Source organism: Oncorhynchus nerka, linkage group LG11 (assembly GCF_034236695.1).
Source record: "Oncorhynchus nerka isolate Pitt River linkage group LG11, Oner_Uvic_2.0, whole genome shotgun sequence".
Classification (NCBI taxonomy): Eukaryota; Metazoa; Chordata; class Actinopteri; order Salmoniformes; family Salmonidae; genus Oncorhynchus; species Oncorhynchus nerka.
This window is the reverse complement of record NC_088406.1, coordinates 68,321,649-68,342,139: the sequence shown is the minus strand read 5'-3', so window position 1 is coordinate 68,342,139 and position 20,491 is coordinate 68,321,649. Positions and strand designations below refer to the sequence as shown.

The 20,491-nt window shown below is 42.1% G+C and overlaps 2 protein-coding genes across 2 annotated transcripts in view; both read right to left on the bottom strand.

The window, feature by feature from the left end:
* LOC115137475 (uncharacterized) overlaps positions 1-19,555 on the bottom strand; it is a 34,240-nt gene extending 14,685 nt beyond the window's left edge. The window contains exons 1-5 of the mRNA XM_065024878.1: positions 19,068-19,555; positions 18,515-18,645; positions 18,144-18,314; positions 12,568-12,732; positions 12,087-12,198 (exon numbers count right to left, since the gene is read on the bottom strand). Coding sequence (XP_064880950.1) covers positions 12,087-12,198; positions 12,568-12,732; positions 18,144-18,314; positions 18,515-18,645; positions 19,068-19,350 — 862 coding nt within the window. The 5' untranslated portion in view covers positions 19,351-19,555. The remainder of the gene's footprint in view (positions 1-12,086; positions 12,199-12,567; positions 12,733-18,143; positions 18,315-18,514; positions 18,646-19,067) is intronic.
* LOC135574074 (zinc finger protein 513-like) lies at positions 4,193-11,183 on the bottom strand. Its single transcript, XM_065024948.1, has 4 exons — positions 11,144-11,183; positions 10,919-11,022; positions 9,672-9,749; positions 4,193-7,183 (listed from the first exon to the last, which is right to left on the bottom strand). Exons 1-4 carry the CDS (start codon positions 11,181-11,183, stop codon positions 6,290-6,292), a joined length of 1,116 nt encoding a protein of 371 aa, XP_064881020.1. The 3' UTR covers positions 4,193-6,289.
* Positions 19,556-20,491: the final 936 nt, after the last annotated feature.

The window sequence follows — 20,491 nt, the reverse complement described above, 5'->3', positions numbered from 1 at the left end:
TATGTCCCTCACCAACTTCAAACATCTGCTATCTGAGCAGCTAACCGATCGCTGCAGCTGTACATAATCTATTGGTAAACAGCCCACCCATTTTCACCTACCTCATCCCCACAGTTATTTATTTATTTACTTTTCTGCTCTTTTGCACACCAATATCTCTACCTGTACATGATCATCTGATCATTTATCACTCGTGTTAATCTGCAATATTGTAATTATTCGCCTACTTCCTCATGCCTTTTGCACACATTGTATATAGACTCCCCTTTTTTTCTACTGTGTTATTGACTTGTTAATTGTTTACTCCATGTGTAACTCTGTGTTGTCTGTTCACACTGCTATGCTTTATCTTGGCCAGGTCGCAGTTGCAAATGAGAACTTGTTCTCAACTAGCCTACCTGGTTAAATAAAGGTGAAATAAAAATAAATATGATATTTTATCTTTATGATAGATAGTTAAGAAATCAGTGGAATTATTGCATCCTATGCCAAAACTGACCAAGACCCAATTTTGGTTAACACATCTAAAGTCACACATGGCAGATGGGAACGGGGCGACAGGCTGCGTCTTCTGCAAAATGTACCTCTTGCCATTCCTCTGTATTGGTCGAGGATCTTGACACTACTGGGACGACTGGCGAGGACGCGCTCTTGCGTTGTCCTCTCTGCGCGCTCCCGTGCCACCTTCAGTTCTTGTAGCTGTAGTTTCCTCCGCAATGCCCTGTTTTCTTTCTGGCTTTGAGTTATTTCCAAACGAAACACTGCATAGTCGTCGTCTACGAGTTTACAGATTTCTGCTACGGCTGCATTCGCTAGCACCTCCATGATGGAGGCTATTTGCGTGTGAAAAACCATACAGTTAGCCATCGTTAGCTAGCAGCTAGCTAACAGTAGATAACATATATCAAACAAGTCCCGTCTCCAACGCGAACTAAACACTGCCCGGGGAAATAATGTGATACTGTGCAGTAAAATTAATCATATTTTGAGTTACATGATGTTAATAAACGTCTAAATAACGACAATAAAACGCTAACGTGGAAATTATTATAGGTCAATGTTCATTTCCGTATAAACTGAAGAGAAAGGATCTTATTTGTTGTCGTCATAGCTCATAGGGTGTGGTTAAATGAAACATTTGTGTACTGTTTGAATTACGGTACAATTTATATTACATAAATCTCCTATGATCAATATCTTTCAAGATGACCGCAGACTTGTTTAGAAAGAACAGTGTTAGCAATAATAGAGTAGAAGAATAAGGTCATTATTTATTTACAACACCTCAGTAAGGTAAATATTCAACTATACTTGTCTTTGCCTAGATCCTTATGGTAATTATTACAATGCAATGTCTTGCATAAGCATTCAACCCCCATTAAACTTCTACATTTTGTGTTACAACCTGGAATTGAAATGGATTTAATTGTAATTTGTCAACAGTTTATTGAAAATACTCTGTTAATGTTAAAGTGGAACAAAAATTCTAAAATAGTTTGAAGATGAATGAAAACTAAAACACTAATATACCTTGATTACATAAGTATTCACCCCCCTGAGTAAATACTTGTTAGAAACACCTTTGGTAGTGATTACCGTGTTGAGTCTTCTTGGGCAAGTCTCTTGAGAGCTTTGCACACCTGTAGACTATAGTGCAATATTTGCCCAATATTCTTTTAAATTCTTCAACCTCTGTCAAAGTGTTGGGGATCATGGCTAGACAGCAATTTACAGATCTTGCCCTCGATTTTCAAACTGATTTAAGTAAAAAATGTAACTTGGCCACTCAGGAACGTTAGTCTTCTTGGTAAGCAACGTGGATTTGGCTTTGTGTCGTATGTTATTATCCTGCTGAAAGGTGAATTCCTCTGAGTGTCTGTCTGGTGTAAAGCAGACTGAAGCAGGTTTTCCTCCAGAATTTTGTCTGTGCTAGCTCCATCCTTTTTCTTTTCATCCTGAAAAATCCCAGCGTTTGCCGATGTCAATCATACCCATACCATGATGCAGCCACCACCATGCTTGAAAATAAGGAGGCAGTTACTCAGTCATGTGTTCTGTTGTATTTGCCCCAAACATAAGGCTTTGCATTTAGGCAAAAATTTTATTTCTTTACTGTGTTTTTTTTTTTGCATTATTACTTTAGTGCGTTGTTGCATACAATATGCATGTTTTGGAATATTTGTATTATTTTCATTCTGTCATTTAGGTGGAGTCAGTATAGTGTTGATCCATCCTCAATTCTCCCATCTCAGCCATTAAACTCACCAATGAGTTTTAAAATCACTGATAGCCTCATGGTAACATCCCTGAGCAGTTTCATTCCTGTCCTGCAGCTCAGTTCAGAAGGATGACTATCTTTGATGTGTCTGGGTGGTTTAATACATAAACCACAGCATAATTATTAACTTGACCATGCATGAAGAGACATTCCATTTCGGATGTGTTATTGTTACCCATCTACCAATCTCTGCCCTTCTTTCAGTCTTTTCGGAAAGCTCCCTGGTCTTCATAATTTAATCTGTGCTTGAAATGCAATACTTGACTGAGGGACCTTACATATTTCTCAAATGATTGCCTCGCCTGGTTCACCAACTACTTCTCTGATAGTTCAGTGTGTCAAATCGGAGGGTCTGCTGTCCGGACCTCTGGCAGTCTCTATGGGGGTGCCACAGGGTTCAATTCTTGGACCGACTCTCTTCTCTGTATACATCAATGAGGTCGCTCTTGCTGCTGGTGAGTCTCTGATCCACCTCTACGCAGACGACACCATTCTGTATACTTCCGGCCCTTCTTTGGACACTGTGTTAACAACCCTCCAGGCAAGCTTCAATGCCATACAACTCTCCTTCCGTGGCCTCCAATTGCTCTTAAATACAAGTAAAACTAAATGCATGCTCTTCAACCGATCGCTACCTGCACCTACCCGCCTGTCCAACATCACTACTCTGGACGGCTCTGACTTAGAATACGTGGACAACTACAAATACTTAGGTGTCTGGTTAGACTGTAAACTCTCCTTCCAGACCCATATCAAACATCTCCAATCCAAAGTTAAATCTAGAATTGGCTTCCTATTTCGCAACAAAGCATCCTTCACTCATGCTGCCAAACATACCCTTGTAAAATTGACCATCCTACCAATCCTCGACTTTGGCGATGTCATTTACAAAATAGCCTCCAATACCCTACTCAACAAATTGGATGCAGTCTATCACAGTGCAATCCGATTTGTCACCAAAGCCCCATATACTACCCACCATTGCGACCTGTACGCTCTCGTTGGCTGGCCCTCGCTTCATACTCGTCGCCAAACCCACTGGCTCCATGTCATCTACAAGACCCTGCTAGGTAAAGTCCCCCCTTATCTCAGCTCGCTGGTCACCATAGCATCTCCCACCTGTAGCACACGCTCCAGCAGGTATATCTCTCTAGTCACCCCCAAAACCAATTCTTTCTTTGGCCGCCTCTCCTTCCAGTTCTCTGCTGCCAATGACTGGAACGAACTACAAAAATCTCTTAAATTGGAAACACTTATCTCCCTCACTAGCTTTAAGCACCAACTGTCAGAGCATCTTACAGATTACTGCACCTGTACATAGCCCACCTATAATTTAGCCCAAACAACTACCTCTTTCCCAACTGTATTTAATTAAGTTATTTATTTTGCTCCTTTGCACCCCATTATTTTATTTCTACTTTGCACATTCTTCCATTGCAAAACTACCATTCCAGTGTTTTACTTGCTATATTGTATTTACTTTGCCACCATGGCCTTTTTTGCCTTTACCTCCCTTCCCACCTAATTTGCTCACATTGTATATAGACTTGTTTTTTTTACTGTATTATTGACTGTATGTTTGTTTTACTCCATGTGTAACTCTGTGTCGTTGTATGTGTCGAACTGCTTTGCTTTATCTTGGCCGCAATATATTTTTGGCCGCAATTGTAAATGAGAACTTGTTCTCAACTTGCTTACCTGGTTAAATAAAGGTGAAATAAAAAAAATGTTGTATGTATGTATGTATGTATGTATGGGGGACAGAGGAAGGGTACTGGGCGGCGCTGTCAACCCCTATTATTTTACAGAGTGAGTCCTTGTAACTTATGTGATTTGTCTAACAAAATGTTACTCCTGAACTAATTTCGGCTTGCCTAAACAAAAGGTGTGAATAATTATGCAATGATTACTGTATATTTTAGTATCCAATTTTTATATTTAAAAACAAATCTTCCACATTGACAGAGTATTTTGATTAGATTGTTGATGAAAAATGATTATTAAATCCATTTAAATTTGTTCGTAACAAAAATAGGAAAAGCCTAAAGGGGGGTGAATGTTTAGTTGACCCCTTACATCGCTACAAGTTACCACAAAAATATGCAGAACATTTGATGGTATTGTTAAATTCTGATATTAAAATACCAACACAACAGGGTAGAAGGAAGCATAACAGGGTAGAACTAACACCAATAATGAATACATGATATGAAATTAAATAACTTTTTACATCTTTACTGAACAAAAATAAACGCAACATGCAACAGTTTCAAAGATTTTACTGAGTTGTAGTTGATATAAGGAAATCATGGATCAGAAAACCAGTCAGTATCTGTTGTGACCACTATTTGCCTCATGCAGCGCAACACATCTCCTTTGCAGAGTTGTTCAAGCTGTTGATTGTGGCCTGTGGAATGTTGTCCTACTCCTCTTTAATGGCTGTGCGAAGTTGCTAGATATTGGCAGAAACTGGAACACGCTGTCGTACATGTTGATCCTGAGCATCCCAAACATGCTCAATGGGTGATGTGTCTGGTGAGTATACAGGCCATGGAAGAACTGGGATATTTTCAGGTTCCAAGAATTGTGTACAGATCCTTACGACATGGGGCCGTGCATTATTATGCTTGAAACATGACGTAAAGGCGACAGATGAATGGCACCACAATGGGCCTCAGGATCTCATCACGGTATCTCTGTGCATTCAAATTGCCACAGATAAAATACAATTGTGTTCGTTGTCCGTAGCTTATGCCTACCGCCACCATGGGGTACTCTGTTCACAACGTTGTCATCAGCAAACCACTCACCCACACGATGCCATAAACGTGGTCGGCGGTTGTGAGGCCGGTTGGACGTACTTCCAAATTCTCTGAAACAACGTTGGAAGCGGCTTATGGTAGAGGAATTAACATTCAATTCTATGGCAACAGCTCTGGTGGACATTCCATCAAAAAATTGTGACATCTGTGGCATTGTGTTGAGTGACAAAACTGTACATTTCAGAGTGGCCTTTTATTGTCCCCAGCACAAGGTGCAACTGTGTAATGATCATGCTGATTATCTTGGAAAAGGAGAAATGGTCAATAAATGGGATGTAAACATTTGTGCACAACATTTGTGCAAAATAAGCTTTTTGAGTGAATGGAACATTTCTGGGATCTTTTATTTCAGCTGATGAAACATGGGACAAACACTAAATGTTGCATTATATATTTTTGTTCCATGTATGAAATAGTTGATAAACATAACACCTATAATAAGAATGAATATTGTGCATTAGTTTACTTTCTATTTATTTGATCATATAAAAAAACTTTTTTTTTTTTAAACATTGTCAACCGGAGTTTGTAAAACATGAAAATAGATTATATATTGTTGCTAGCCAATTACATTACTAATTACAATGATTTATTCACATTTCATTTCATGACAATTACTTACATGATGCTATGTAACTGTAATTAGTAACAAATGTATCTAAATATACATAAAATATATTCAAAGATAAATAAATATTGACATTAGTCTTATTTGCCAACTTTTCTAACAACCATTAGGTGCATAATCCTAACAGGGTGGAACTTTGGGTGGAACCTTTTTTCCCCCAACAACAAATGATGACACTTCCTGAACGTGGTGCCATTGTGGGAAGGGGAATTCAGTTTTTCCTCTATATTCATTTAGCCATCTCCGCAAAAGATATGTACATTTGTTTTTATATTTTTGCAGAGACAAGCTTTTAAATGGATAGTTGTTGGCTCAATGACTGGAAGTTTACGGGAACAGCTAGCATGTATTTGCGCTAACACTTATCGATGCATTCCCCCCATCTAGATTTACTGTCTCTCTAAAAACAGGCCTGTTTCAAATGACAAGTTAATGAGGGGTATGTGGTTAATTACTCTCTTACCTCATGATAACTATTTAATCTAAATAACAGTTTCCAGACATCCCCTAAGTATCTCAAGTGATACGATTTCTCCCAATTGACAACTTTGTCAGATAAGGCTACTCCTGCTGTGCATACAGGGAAACTGCTTCTCCTGTGTGGACCTTCAGGTGCACCTTCATATTGTGGTGGTGGGAGAACCTCTTTGCACACTGGGGACAGCTGTAGGGTTTCTCCCCTGTGTGGACCCTCTGGTGCCTCTTCAGGTTGGACGATCGGGAGAAACTAGCTGGGCACAGGTGGCAGCTGAACGCTTTCTCCCCCATGTGCATCCTCTGGTGGATCTCCACCTGTTTGGGGAAACTGAAGGATATCCCACAGAACGAACACGGGAAGCGCTTCTCTTTGGCGCTGCCACCTTTACTGATTCCATCTCTACTATTTTCATTTGTCAATGAGCTTGTGTAGCCATTTAGTGTTGAGGAACTGGCATTGTCCGAGGTCTGGTTTAACATTAGGAGAGTGTGAGGAGGATGAAGGCCAGGAAGTGTCTGTGTTGTCGCAGGGTCCATATTCCAGTTGATAGATCCTATAGAAGGCAGGCTGAAGGAAGCACCTGTTGGAGGGTTAACCTGAGGTGCCATCAGTCTCTCTGAATCACAACTATAGGAGCAGGACGGAGCATCGCTAGCCGAGTCTGTGTCTGTTCTCTTCAGCCGCATACGGACACCTCCCAGTCCCCGCAGACCAATTCTACGCCTCGCTCTGGTCTCAGCCAGTCCTGGTCTCAGTTCAGTTGTTGTTTTGTGTTCCATTGTCTGTTTCTGGTTGTGATTAACAGTGTTGTTCCCCAGCCCAGAGTTGAGGGCACTGTCCCATCCACAGACCTCCACTATGTCACCTCTGGTCCTGGCCTGCTCAGTGATGATGTCCCCTGGGCCCTTGGTGGCACCGGTCTGGGAATCCAAGATGTTCACCCAGTCTCCTCTATTAGCCTCCAGCCAACCTGCAAGAAGTGGTTACAAAATACTTCCCAAACATTGCAGAGAAAACGTAACGTTATAACTAATGTTCCCGGAAGGAGGGAAACAAGGTACAACATACTATGGGGAGTCGCACCCTTGCAACTTCGGTTGATCTATAATCACGCCTGGCAAGGTCAATGAAATCCACGCCTCGCTGGACACGCCGTCTTCCACAGGATTAATTCCTTCAATTGAATACCACTTTCAGGGCTTGACATTAACTTTTTTAGCCACAAGTAGGACAGATTATTTACTTGTCCGAAAGCTCAAGTAACTTGTCCCCCACCCAGACCAACGGGAGTTGCCAGGGTCCCCGCCCTAAAGGGCAAATTATCTCCCCGAACCAAGGCAGCCTGGGCCAACGGAGAGCCCCAAGAATCAATGATAAACCCTCCCGGCGCACCCTCGCCAACGTGGGCTGAATCAGAACCACAGGTGAAAATGCATAAAGGAAGGTCAAAGGCCACTGGTCCGCCAGAGTCCGTTCCCAACGGGGCACTTGGGTCCCTCATGCAGAAAAAAAGACAATTCGCAAAGATCTATGTCGGCATTGCCGAACCGCTCCCATATCTGGGAAACCACCCAGGGGTATAGCAGATCCACCTGAGTTGAGGTAACCAGGAACATGCTACACCTGAAGTGAGAACAAATGTGCACTGCTCCACCACAACAGGGAGCGAGCCGAGGTGAGGGGCCGCACATGCCTGTTGATGTATTATATTTACATTTTTGTCATTTAGAACACGCTCTTATCCAGAGTGACTTACAAGAGCGAAAGCACACATTTGTGTACTGTTTTCGTATTGGTCCCCCGTGGGAATCAAACCAACAACCCTGGCATTGCAAGCACCATACTCTACCAACTGAGGCACCGTCCTTAGATATGACCAGCACACAGTGGTGTAAAGTACCTAAGTAAAAATACTTTAAAGTACTGCTTAAGTAGTTTTTGGGGGTATCTGTACTTTACTATTTATATTTTGGCCTACTTTTACTTTACTACATTCCTAAAGAGAATAATGTACTTTTTACTCCATACATTTTCCTTGACACACAAAAGAAAAGGAGAATTGTCATTCACACACTTATCAAGAGAACATCCCTGGTCATCCCTACTGAGTCACTAAACACATACTTAGTTTGTAATTTATGTCTGAGTGTTGGAGTGTGCCCTTGGCTATCCGTCAATAAAAATTAAATTGTGCTGTTTAATTAATATAAGACATTTGAAATGGTTTATGTTTATACTTATACTTAAGTATCAAAAGTAAATTTAAAAGTAAATACTTAGTATTTTACTGGGTGAGTTTTACTTGAGTAATTTGTATTAAGGTACAGTGGCTTGCGAAAGTATTCACCCCCTTGAAATGTTTCCTATTTTGTTGCCTTACATGCTGGAATTAAATTTGTATCATTGGATTTACACAACATGCAAAATATTTTTGATTGTGAAACAAATAAGACAAAAAAACAAAACTTGAGCGTGCATAACTATTCACCCCTCAAAGTCAATACTTTGTAGAGCCACCTTTTGCAGCAATTACAGTTGCAAGTCTCTTAGGGTATGTCTCTATAAGCTTGGCACATCTAGCCACTGGGATTTTTTCCCCATTCTTCAAGGCAAAACTGTTCCAGCTCCTTCAATTTGAATGGGTTCCGCTGGTGTACAGCAATCTTTAAGTCATACCAGAGATTCTCAATTGGATTGAGGTCTGGGCTTTGAGTAGGCCATTCCAAGACATTTAAATGTTTCCCCTTAAACCACTTGAGTGTTGCATTAGCAGTATGCTTAGGGTCATTGTTCTGCTGGAAGGTGAACCTCCGTCCCAGTCTCAAATCTCTCGAAGACTGAAACAGGTTTCCTTCAAGAATTTCCCTGTATTTAGCGCCATCCATCATTCCTTCAATTCTGACCAGTTTCTCGGTCTCTGCCGGGGCTGCCGCCACCATTCTTCACTGCGGGGATGGTGTTCTCGAGGTGATGAGAGGTGTTGGGTTTGTACCAGATATAGTGTTTTCCTTGATGGCCAAAAAGCTCAATTTTAGTCTCATCTGACCAGAGTACCTTCTTCCATATATTTGGAGAGTCTCCCACATGCCTTTTGGCGAACACCAAACGTGTTTGCTTATTTGTTTCTTTAAGCAATGGCATTTTTTCTGGCCACTCTACCGTAAAGCCCAGCTCTGTGGAGTGTACGGCTTAAAGTGGTCCTATGGATAGATACTCCAATCTCCGCTGTGGAGCTTTGCAGCTCCTTCAGGGTTATCTTTGGTCTCTTTTAGCTCTGATTAATGCCCTCCTTGTCTGGTCTGTGAGTTTTGGTGGGCGGCCCTCTCTTGTCAGGTTTGTTGTGGTGCCATATTCTTTCCATTTTTAATAATGAATTTAATGGTGCTCCGTGGGATGTTCAAAGTTTCTGATTTTTTTTTTATAACTCAACCCTGATCTGTACTTCTCCACAACTTTGTCCCTGACCTGTTTGGAGAGCTCCTTGGTCTTCATGGTGCCGCTTGCTTGGTGGTGCCCCTTGCTTTGTGTTGCAGACTCAGGGGCCTTTCAGAACAAGTGTACATATACTGAAATCATGTGACAGATCATGCGACACTTAGATTGCACACAGGTGGACTTTATTTAACTAATTATGTGACTTCTGAAGGTAATTGGTTGCATCAGATCTTATTTAGGGGCTTCATAGCAAAGGGGGTTAATACATATGCACGCACCACTTTTACGTTTAAAAAAATAAAAATAAACAAGTTATTTTTTCAATTTCAATTCACCAATTTGGACTATTTTGTGTATGTCCATTACATGAAATCCAAAATAAAAATCCATTTAAATTACAGATTGTAATGCAACAAAATAGGTTAAACGCCAAGGGGGAAGAATAATTTTGCAAAGCACTGTATCTTTAATTTTACTCAAGTATGATAATTGAGTACTTTTTACACCACTGACGGCACATGCCGGCCCAACAAACACAGGAGGGCCTGAGCGCCAGTACACCATCAGAAGTTCCAGGTAATTGATAAGCCGGGCACTCTGTGACACCATCCATACTCCCCAAATTCAGTAACCCTCGCAGTCTCGTGATCACCTTGCTGGACAACACCTGGCCCATGAGAACCCTCCACTGGGACAGTGCCCAAAGGCATGTCGGGGACACCTGAATTGACTGGTTTAGGTAAAGAAATGCATCCAAGCATGTTGCTAGCACCCAGCACTGGAACAGCCCCAGGGTAATGACCACCATCATAGAAGCATCATCCCCAGTAGGCGCAGGAACTGGTGAAAACGTACTGTGTGCCCCAGTCAAAAATTGGGCCAAGCAGAGCTGGAAACCTGACAACCTCTGCGGGGGTAGAAAAGTGCAATTTAAGGATGAGTCTAACTCGAGACCCAGGAATGGAATGTGCTGCAATAGGATTAGACAGCTCCTTTTTCTGGTTTACAATAAAACCTAGAGAAGGAACATGGAACACTAGCCTCGATATGGGTAACACTGCTTGTTCCTTTGACTGCTATCAGCCAATCGTCCAAATAGGCCAACACCCTCAGCCCCTGGCCCTTCTTGGAGTACCAAAAAATTATGCTACTCTCGTTGCGTGAGGAGGTGGCTGTCCCCAAATAAAGTCCTCTTCATCACCCGAGGAAACCCCCTGAGCTGTCCAGGGACACCATGTCGTCATCCGAACATGGGCCCTGTAGGTCACCAAACCCACCGGCTCACCATCTCCCTGCTGGGAAGCTAGTTCCACCTTTTCCGACAACAGCCTCAAGTCCCTCTCCACTTCCTGTACCTCGGTCCCAGCCAAGTTGCCAAATTCTTGGAAAGGAAAGTCGCAAAGAATGCTACAAGAATGCTACACGTCTTTCCAGGAAGTTTTCACACAGTATGTGGCAATGCCCACACGGTTCGTATAACCCGCATGATTGTGACCTCGAACCCGGCTTAGCCATCGTCATCTCGGTCGCTTTCTTAGCCATCTTAACCATTGATCCAGCAAACTGAAGAATAATTAACAATACCAAATACAAACTTCAGCACACAATGTCCAGGGGGTGAGCACGCTCTACCACTATGAGACAGTTTAGTTGGCAAAACGTAAGACAGTCACGTTTTCTAATTGCTTGTTTCAGTAGTGTGAATTGTTCCTGTTCACATCCAGGTGAAGAGTGGAATATTTGAAGGAATGAATCTGAGCCTCATGATTATCACCTGTGGAAGGCGGGGCTTCCAGCGAGGTGCAGATTTCATTGGCCTTGTCAGGTGTGATTGCGGATCCTTCAACCGGTCACGAGAGTGCGACTTCGGTATGTTGTACCGAAGTTGAGTGACTGAGGGGGAACTCGTATACATTTTATGTCAATTACCTGGTGAAGTTCATACATTGTGTTTTTGTATATGTCAACATAAGTTGTATTCATTTAATTTGATGATTTAAACTTTATTTAACTAGGCAAGTCAGTTAAGAACAAATTCTTATTTTCAATGACGGCCTAGGAACAGCCTTGTCAGCTCGGGGATTTGAACTTGCGTTTCGGTTACTAGTCCAACACTCTAACCACTAGGCTACCCTGCCGCCCCAACGAATGAAGAAAATAATATCCAAGCACATCACTATTCCCATTGAAGAGGGCTCTATGCTGACTTTTCTTTTTTACAAGGAGTGAGTATAAGTAAAATGTAGGCACACAAATAAATTTAGGAGCACAATTAAAAATATTTCAGGTATTAAAGCTAGAATCTTTCATTTTTCTAGGCACACTGACGCTCCTAAATTAAAATTACACATTGCACAACAAAATATTTAGATGCATATGTGAGTAAAATGGTCGCACTGTAGAACCCTGTTGAGGATCTATGGGTTATATGTATTTCTCCCTCACCTTGCTCCCCCATCTTTAGTCCACTCAGCAGGTCAATGCTCTCTGGTCCATCTTCTATTGTCTCCTCTTTGACCAGCAGCAGATCAGGCTTCCCATCCTCCATGTCTACTGACTGTAAGAGATACAGAGTGTGAGGATGTTGGATCAAGAAATCTCATATGAGCATATTCTGATTGGGCAATGAAGGATTGCAAAGAGTACTATGCAAACATGTTAGTTGATTTGATTACTTGACACTCTTTGAAATGGTTTGATAATTCAAAGACATGGTCCCACCCTTCTGAAAAAATTAATCAAGACCTGGGCCCGTATCCACAAAGAATCTGAGTAGAAGTGCTGATCAATGTTCAGGTCCCCTGTCTACATAGTCTTATTCATTATGATTTAAAAGGCTAAACTGATCGTAGATCAGCACTCCTACTCTGAGACTCTTTGTGGATACGGGACCTAACATTTAGACAGTAGTTTACAGTGGGCTCACCTCAGTGAGACTGTATGTGGTCCTGTGCTGCTCAGCTAATTCCTCTGTGGGTTCAGAAGGAGGTGTAGTCTGGTTGTCCTCCATGACCATGTTCCCCTCAGGGTTCGCCAGACCCTCCTCACAGCCCTCCTCCTTCACAAACAGCACCTCTGGACCCTCCTCCTCCTGGAAGAGACAGGTGATACAGATACAGTGGGGCAAAAAAATATTTAGTCAGCCACCAATTGTGCAAGTTCTCCCACTTAAAAAGACGAGAGTCCTGTAATTTTCATCATAGGTACACTTCAACTATGACAGACAAAATGAGAAAAAAAATCCATAAAATCACATTGTGGGATTTTTAATGAATTTATTTGCAAATTATGGTGGAAAATAAGTATTTGGTCAATAACAAAAGTTTATCTCAATACTTTGTTATATACCCTTTGTTGGCAATGACAGAGGTCAAACGTTTTCTGTAAGTCTTCACAAGGTTTTCACACACTGTTGCTGGTATTTTGGCTCATTCCTCCATGCAGATCTCCTCTAGAGCAGTGATGTTTTGGGGCTGTTGCTGGGCAACATGGACTTTCAACTCCCTCCAAAGATTTTCTATGGGGTTGAGATCTGGAGACTGGCTAGGCCACTCCAGGACCTAGAAATGCTTCTTACGAAGCCACTCCTTCGTTGCCCGGGCGGTGTGTTTGGGATCATTGTCATGCTGAAAGACCCAGCCACGTTTCATCTTCAATGCCCTTGCTGATGGAAGGAGGTTTTCACTCAAAATCTCACGACACATGGTCCCATTCATTCTTTCCTTTACACGGATCAGTCGTCCTGGTCCCTTTGCAAAAAAAACAGCCCCAAAGCATGATGTTTCCACCCCCATGCTTCACAGTAGGTATGGTGTTCTTTGGATGCAACTCAGCATTTTTTGTCCTCCAAACACGACGAGTTGAGTTTTTACCAAAAAGTTATATTTTGGTTTCATCTGACCACATGACATTCTCCCAATCTTCTTCTGGATCATCCAAATGCTCTCTAGCAAACTTCAGACAGGCCTGGACATGTACTGGCTTAAGCAGGGGCACACGTCTGGCACTGCAGGATTTGAGTCCCTGGCGGCGTAGTGTGTTACTGATGGTAGGCTTTGTTACTTTGGTCCCAGCTCTCTGCAAGTCATTCACTAGGTCCCCCCGTGTGGTTCTGAGATTTTTGCTCACCGTTCTCGTGATCATTTTGACCCCACGGGGTGAGATCTTGCGTGGAGCCCCAGATCGAGGGAGATTATCAGTGGTCTTGTATGTCTTCCATTTCCTAATAATTGCTCCCACAGTTGATTTCTTCAAACCAAGCTGCTTACCTATTGCAGATTCAGTCTTCCCAGCCTGGTGCAGGTCTACAATTTTGTTTCTGGTGTCCTTTGACAGCTCTTTGGTCTTGGCCATAGTGGAGTTTGGAGTGTGACTGTTTGAGGTTGTGGACAGGTGTCTTTTATACTGACAACAAGTTCAAACAGGTGCCATTAATACAGGTAACAAGTGGAGGACAGAGGAGCATCTTAAATAAGAATTTACAGGTCTGTGAGAGCCAGAAATCTTGCTTGTTTGTAGGTGACCAAATACTTATTTCCACCATAATTTGCAAATAAATTCATTAAAAATCCTAAAAATCCTCTCATCTTTTTAAGTGGGAGAACTTTTGGTGGCTGACTAAATACTTTTTTGCCCCACTGTATATACTCCCTCAGGTACGTATACACACACAGATAATAAATAGACTTTCAACATGGAGTATTTACCCATCCCCAATACAGTTGAGTGCTGTACTGTAGTTACACAATTACTTCATTGTGGTTAAACTCATCATGGAGGACATCAATATGATGTGAGTAAAAATATGTCAGCTATGAAAAGTCATCAGACAAACCTTAAACTATTTTGAAGTGTACAGTAGGTATTTTACCTTCATTTATCTAGGCAAGTCAGTTAAGAACAAATTCTTATTTTCAATGACGGCCTAGGAACAGTGGGCTAACTGCCTGTTCAGGGGCAGAACGACAGATTTGTACCTTGTCAGCTCAGGGATTTGAACTTGCAACCTTACTAGTCCAATGTTCTAACCACTAGGCTACCCTGCCACCCCAGGTACAGTTGAAGTTGGAAGTTTACATACACCAAATATATTTTAACTCAGTTTTTCACAACTCCTGACATTTAATCCTAGTAAAAATTGCCTGTTTTAGGTCAGTTAGGATCACCACTTTATTTTAAGAATGTGAAATGTCAGAATAATAGTGGAGAGAACTATTTATTGAAGCTTTTATTTCTTTCAACACATTCCCAGTGAGTCAGAAGTTTACATACACTCAATTAGTATTCGGTAGCATTGCCTTAAACAATTTAAACTTGGGTCAAACGTTTCGGGTAGCCTTCCACAAGCTTCCCACAATAAGTTGGGTGAATTTTGTCCCATTCCTCCTGACAGAGCTGATGTAACTGACTCAGGTTTGTAGGCCTCCTTGCTCGCACACACTTTTTCAGTTTTGCCCACACATTTTCTATAGGATTAAGGTCAGGGCTTAGTGATGGCCACTCCAATACCTTGACTTCATTGTCCTTAAGCCATTTTGCCACAACTTTGGAAGTATGCTTGGGGGGTCATTGTCCATTTGGAAGACCCATTTGCGACCAAGCTTTAACTTCCTGACTGATGTCTTGAGATGTTGCTTCAATATATCAACATAATTTTAATTCCTCATGATGCCATCTATTTTGTGAATTACACCAGTCCCTCCTGCAGCAAAGCACCCCCACAACATGATGCTGCCACCCCTGTCCTTCACGGTTGGAATGGTGTTCTTCGGCTTGCAAGCATCCCCCATTTTCCTCCAAACATAACAATGGTCATTATCGCCAAACAGTTCTATTTTTGTTTCATCAGACCAGAGGACATTTCTCCAAAAAGTAAGATCTTTGTCCCCATGTGCAGTTGCAAACTATACTCTGGCGGTTTTGGAGCAGTGGCTTCTTCCTTGCTGAGCGGCCTTTCAGGTTGACCATATAGGACTAATTTTACTGTGGATATAGATACTTTTGTACCTGTTTCCTCCAGCATCTTCACAAGGTCCATTGCTGTTGTTCTGGGATTATTTTGCACTTTTCGCACCAAAGTACGTTCATCTCTAGGAGACAGAACACGTCTTCTTCCTGAGCGGTATGATGGCTGCATGGTCCCATGGTGTTTATACTTGCATACTTTAGTTTGTACAGATGAACATGGTACCTTTAGGCATTTGGAAATTGCTCCCAAGGATTAACCAGACTTGTGGAGGTCTACATTTTTTTTTCTTTGAGGTCTTGACTGATTTCTTTTGATTTTCCCATGATGTCAAGCAAAGAGGCACTGAGTTTGAAAGTAGGCCTTGAAATACAGCCACAGGTACACCAACAATTGACTCAAATGATGTCAATTAGCCTATCAGAAGCTTTTCAAGCTGTTTAAAGGCACAATCAACTTAGTGTACGTAAACTTCTGACCCACTGGAATTGTGATACAGTGAATGATAAGTGAAATAATCTGTCTGTAAACAATTGTTTGAAATTACTTGTATCATGCACAAAGATGTCCTAACCAACTTGCCAAAACTATAGTTTGTTAACAAGAAATTTGTGGAGTGGTTGAAAAATGAGTTTTAATGATTCCAACCTAAGTGTATGTAAACCTCCAACTTAGTGTGTAGGTATATTTAGTGTGTGTATTGATTATAAAACACTCGAGTGTATACAGTCAATGAAAGTCTTAGAATGAGAAGTCACATTTTGTTTTTATTAAACAGAAACAAGTGTTAAATACACCATATGAAAACCACACATACATGTCTCAACAACAAATAAGCATGAACTTGATAAAGTGTATTGGGGAAAAAAATTAAGTAGTTGAATGGAGGCAATGAAATAGGCATTTGTGAACATCACACATATATACTACCGTTCAAACGTTTGGGGTCACTTAGAAATGTCCTTGTTTTTTAAATAAAAGCCCATTTTGTCCATGAAAATAACATCAAATTGATCAGAAATACAGTGCTCTTCTTTCAAAAACAAGGACATTTCTAAGTGACCCCAAACTTTTGAAAAGGTAGTGTAGAGATATATATATATATATTTTTTTTTTTTTTAAATAGTAAAAAGAAAGAAAAACCCTTGAATGAGTAGGTGTGTCCAAACTTGACTGGTATTGTTGTATATATACACACACACGCACATGTATATGCCTTATACTGATTCACACAATATCTGGATGCAATACTCCATTCAGGAACATTCAACACTGAAATCTGCGGATATTTTTGCTGAGAATAATGAAACTTAATCTTTGACGTTAATGCAGGGCTTGCTCTAAACCATTCCTGAGTGGATTGGTTACTATCTATGTTATGGAGTGGAATGTTTTTTCAGTTTGTGCATCCCGAGGGAGCTCCTCTCTGAGAACCTCTTCCCGCGAACGGCCTTTCTCCTGTGTGGACCTTCAGGTGCATCTTTAGATGGTTCTGGTGGGAGAATCTCTTCTCACACTGGGGGCAACTGTAGGATTTCTCCCGTGTGGACCCTCTGGTGCCTATTCAGGCTGGACGAGTGGGAGAAGCGCATATGACACTGGCTACAGCTGAAGGGTTTCACTCCTGTGTGGACCCTCTGGTGGATCTTCAGGTTGCCAGCTTGGGCGAAACGCATGTGACACTGGGTACAGCTGAAGGGTTTCACCCCTGTGTGTACCCTCTGGTGGATTTTCAGGTTACCAGCCTGGGCAAAGCGCATGTGACACTGGGTACAGCTGAAGGGTTTCTCCCCTGTATGGACCCTCTGGTGGATCTCCATCTTCTGGAGGCAGCTGAAGCTTTTCTTACAGAACATGCAGAGGAACTGTTTCTCTTTACTATTGCCTGACGTTTCTCCCCCTCCCAGAGCCTTGGCCTTTTGGTCCTTTGAGTTCAATACCTGATTGAAAAGGATGTGTGAATCGGGAGGCCCCATCAACGTGGACACTGGGTCGCGATCCCTGAGCGTGCGTAAAGGGGAGTTGGTCGCGACATTTGGATTTGTCTCTACACTTTCCCTGTAATCTAAGAAATCTCCACCTTGTAAGTGTCCATCTCTTAGGTGACTATCTGCATTCCATGTGGGAGAAGCGTCGGCCTCCACTTTCACCTCACCTAGAATCAGACCCTCCCCTTTCTTATCTAGGCACCCTTCGGAGTATACACTACTACTGTACCGGTTCCAGTCCCCTCTAGACAGATCAGTCTGGGTCTCTAAACCCAAGGGCATGTTGCCACGGTCCATGTCTGTAGCGTAAGAACAAGACTGATCACCACCAGTGTGTAACGTGTCACCATCTCCATGGTAATGATCCGTTCTTTGGCTTTGGTGACATACCGGAAAGTACTCTGAGCCGGAAGCAGGAGGACAGCCCAGTAGCCCCAGCCTCTCCGGGTCTAAACTGTGGTCAGATCCTGTATTGAAGAGCCTGTGTGTTACAGTTAAAGTCTTGGTGTCTGTCTCTGACTTGAGGACGGTGTTCGGCGTTCCACTGACCTCCGTGATGCTGCGTTGGGTCCTGGGCGGCACTGGAGCGGTGTTGGAGTCCTCAGGGGCTTCATGGGGCACTCCAGCCACTCCAGTCTGGATGTCACTACTGTGCCGTGGTTCCTCTCCTTCAGACCCCTCCAGCTTCACCCCAGGACTTGCAGCCTCTGCATCTGCAGACTGACACAAGAAGAGAGGAGGTTATTACCGGCACATGAGTCTAATTGGATAACAGTGTTGTAGGGAAGTCTCACAAGCTCCCCTATGGCAGCTAAATGAAGATGTACATGTAAGTAAGTGAATAGCTGAGGGGAGCCTTTCTGAAGTAAACTGGACACATTTGACGTACTGTCATTTTTATGTAATACTGTTACACTAACCTCTATCATGATAACGTGCTGGGTTGAGATTCCACTCCCCTCATCAACAGTGATTGGTTGGTCATCTCGCCATGTATTGTCTCTCGCTGGCTTCACAAAACTCCTGTGGCCTCCAGTGAGATGTCTTTCACCTGAGAGTGATTGGGGGGGGGGGGGGGGCATCACATTGTTTTATTTGAGTAAATAATAGGAAATGCAGTAAATAGAAGAATCTGGTTAGAATACGATAGGGTCTTTATAGAGGTTAAATAAATATCATTATTTTAAATCGGGGGGATTATTGCATAGAATTCAAAAACTGACCAAGACCCAATTATGGTTAAGACAGATTCCATGACTCGGTCCTCGGGACCCTAAGGTGTGCACTTTTTGTTTTGTTGCCCTAACACTACAAAGCTTGATGATTAGTTGACTTTTTGAATCAGATGTGTAGTGCGAGGGCAAAAAAACAAAACGAGTTTGGGAAATGCTGAGTTAAAACATCTAAAGTCACACATGCGCATAGCAGAACGGGGCGACAGGCCCCGCAGCCTCGGTCTTCTGCAAAATGTACCTCTTGCCATTCCTCTGTTTCGGTCGAGGATTTTGACACTACTGGGACGGCTGGCGAGGACGCGCTCTCGCATTGTCCTTTCTGCGCGCTCCCGTGCCACCTTCAGTTCTTGAAGCTGTAGTTTCCTCCGCAATGAGCCGTTTTCTTTCCGGCTTTGAGACATTTCCAAACGAAACACTGCATAGTCGTCGTCTACGAGTTTACAGATCTCTGCCACGGCTGCATTCGCTAGCACCTCCATGATGGAGGCTATTTGAGCGTGAAAAACCATACAGTTAGCCATTGTTAGCAGCTAGCTAGCGTTACCTAGATAACATATATCAACCAAGTCCTGTCTCCAACGAAAATTAAACACTACCTGGGTTAATTATGTGACGCTATGCATTTAAATGTCATATTTTGAGTTCCATGGTGTTAGTAAACGTCCTAATACAAACGCTAACGTGGAAATTGCTCTTAGTCACTGTTCACTTCCGTTTAAACTGAAGAGAAATTATCTTATTGGTTGTCGTCATAGCTCAAAGGGTGTGGTTAAATAAAACATTTTGGCGCCCTGTTTCATTAACTGTTTTGACGTTACATATCAAATCTCATTATAAGTATCTTTCAAGCTGAGAGCAGAATTGTTTAGAAAGAAGTGTGTTAGCAAAAATATAGTAGAAAATAATAGAATCACCCCAGTAAGGTAAATATTCTGGGTAAATAGGCTGGATTTGTGTACAGCACTTTGAGATATCAGCTGATGTAAGAAGGGCTATAGAAATACATTTGATTTGATATTCAACTGTCCGAGTTCTAGCCTAGATCCGTCCTAATATCATTGTGTAAAAATGTTTGTTTAGTTGACCGCGTCTATCTCTACAAGTTACCACAAAATATACCCAACATTTGGAATTGTTAAATTATGGTTTTGAAATACCTACCCAGGTAGCTAGCTAGCACTCACACATGGCTAACTTTAGTTATTTCATGAAAAGGGACATGAGGGAAGCCCTACAATATTACTTTTTTCTAGTGTTTGAGAACGCTTGGGAGCAGGCAATGTTGAAAAGTCATCTTTAGATATGTATTCCGATGAGCCGATACCCACGTGGGTGATTGAAAGATGATCTGAGGTCCAGACTCCAGTCCAGTTGGTTGTGGTAATGCACCTTAAAGTTGACCTTGTGCATTTAAGGTCAAATAACAACCCAATGTTTATATCCCAGGACAAATTAGGTAGCAACAGCAAGCTAGCTAGCTAAATGCCCATAAATATGTCATGTTTTTCGACCTATCCCCAAATTAATATAGTTGGTTCAGAGTTTGTTTTGGTATTTCAACATGCGTGTCCTGATCGTGTCTGGGGGACATGATATTATAAAATATTAACCACAGCCAAGTCCATCTCTAACACAGTGATTCAAGAACCTAAAAATATGGAT

Coding starts and splice junctions, on each gene's coding strand:
- LOC135574074 (XM_065024948.1), bottom strand. CDS start 11,183: ATGGCTAAGAAAGCGACCGAGATGACGATGGCTAAGCCGG. Junction 11,023..11,143: donor GATGACGATGGCTAAGCCGG/GTTCGAGGTCAC, acceptor TTCCTTTCCAAG/AATTTGGCAACTTGGCTGGG. Junction 7,184..9,671: donor CCAAGGAGCTCTCCAAACAG/GTCAGGGACAAA, acceptor TTGTAACCACTT/CTTGCAGGTTGGCTGGAGGC.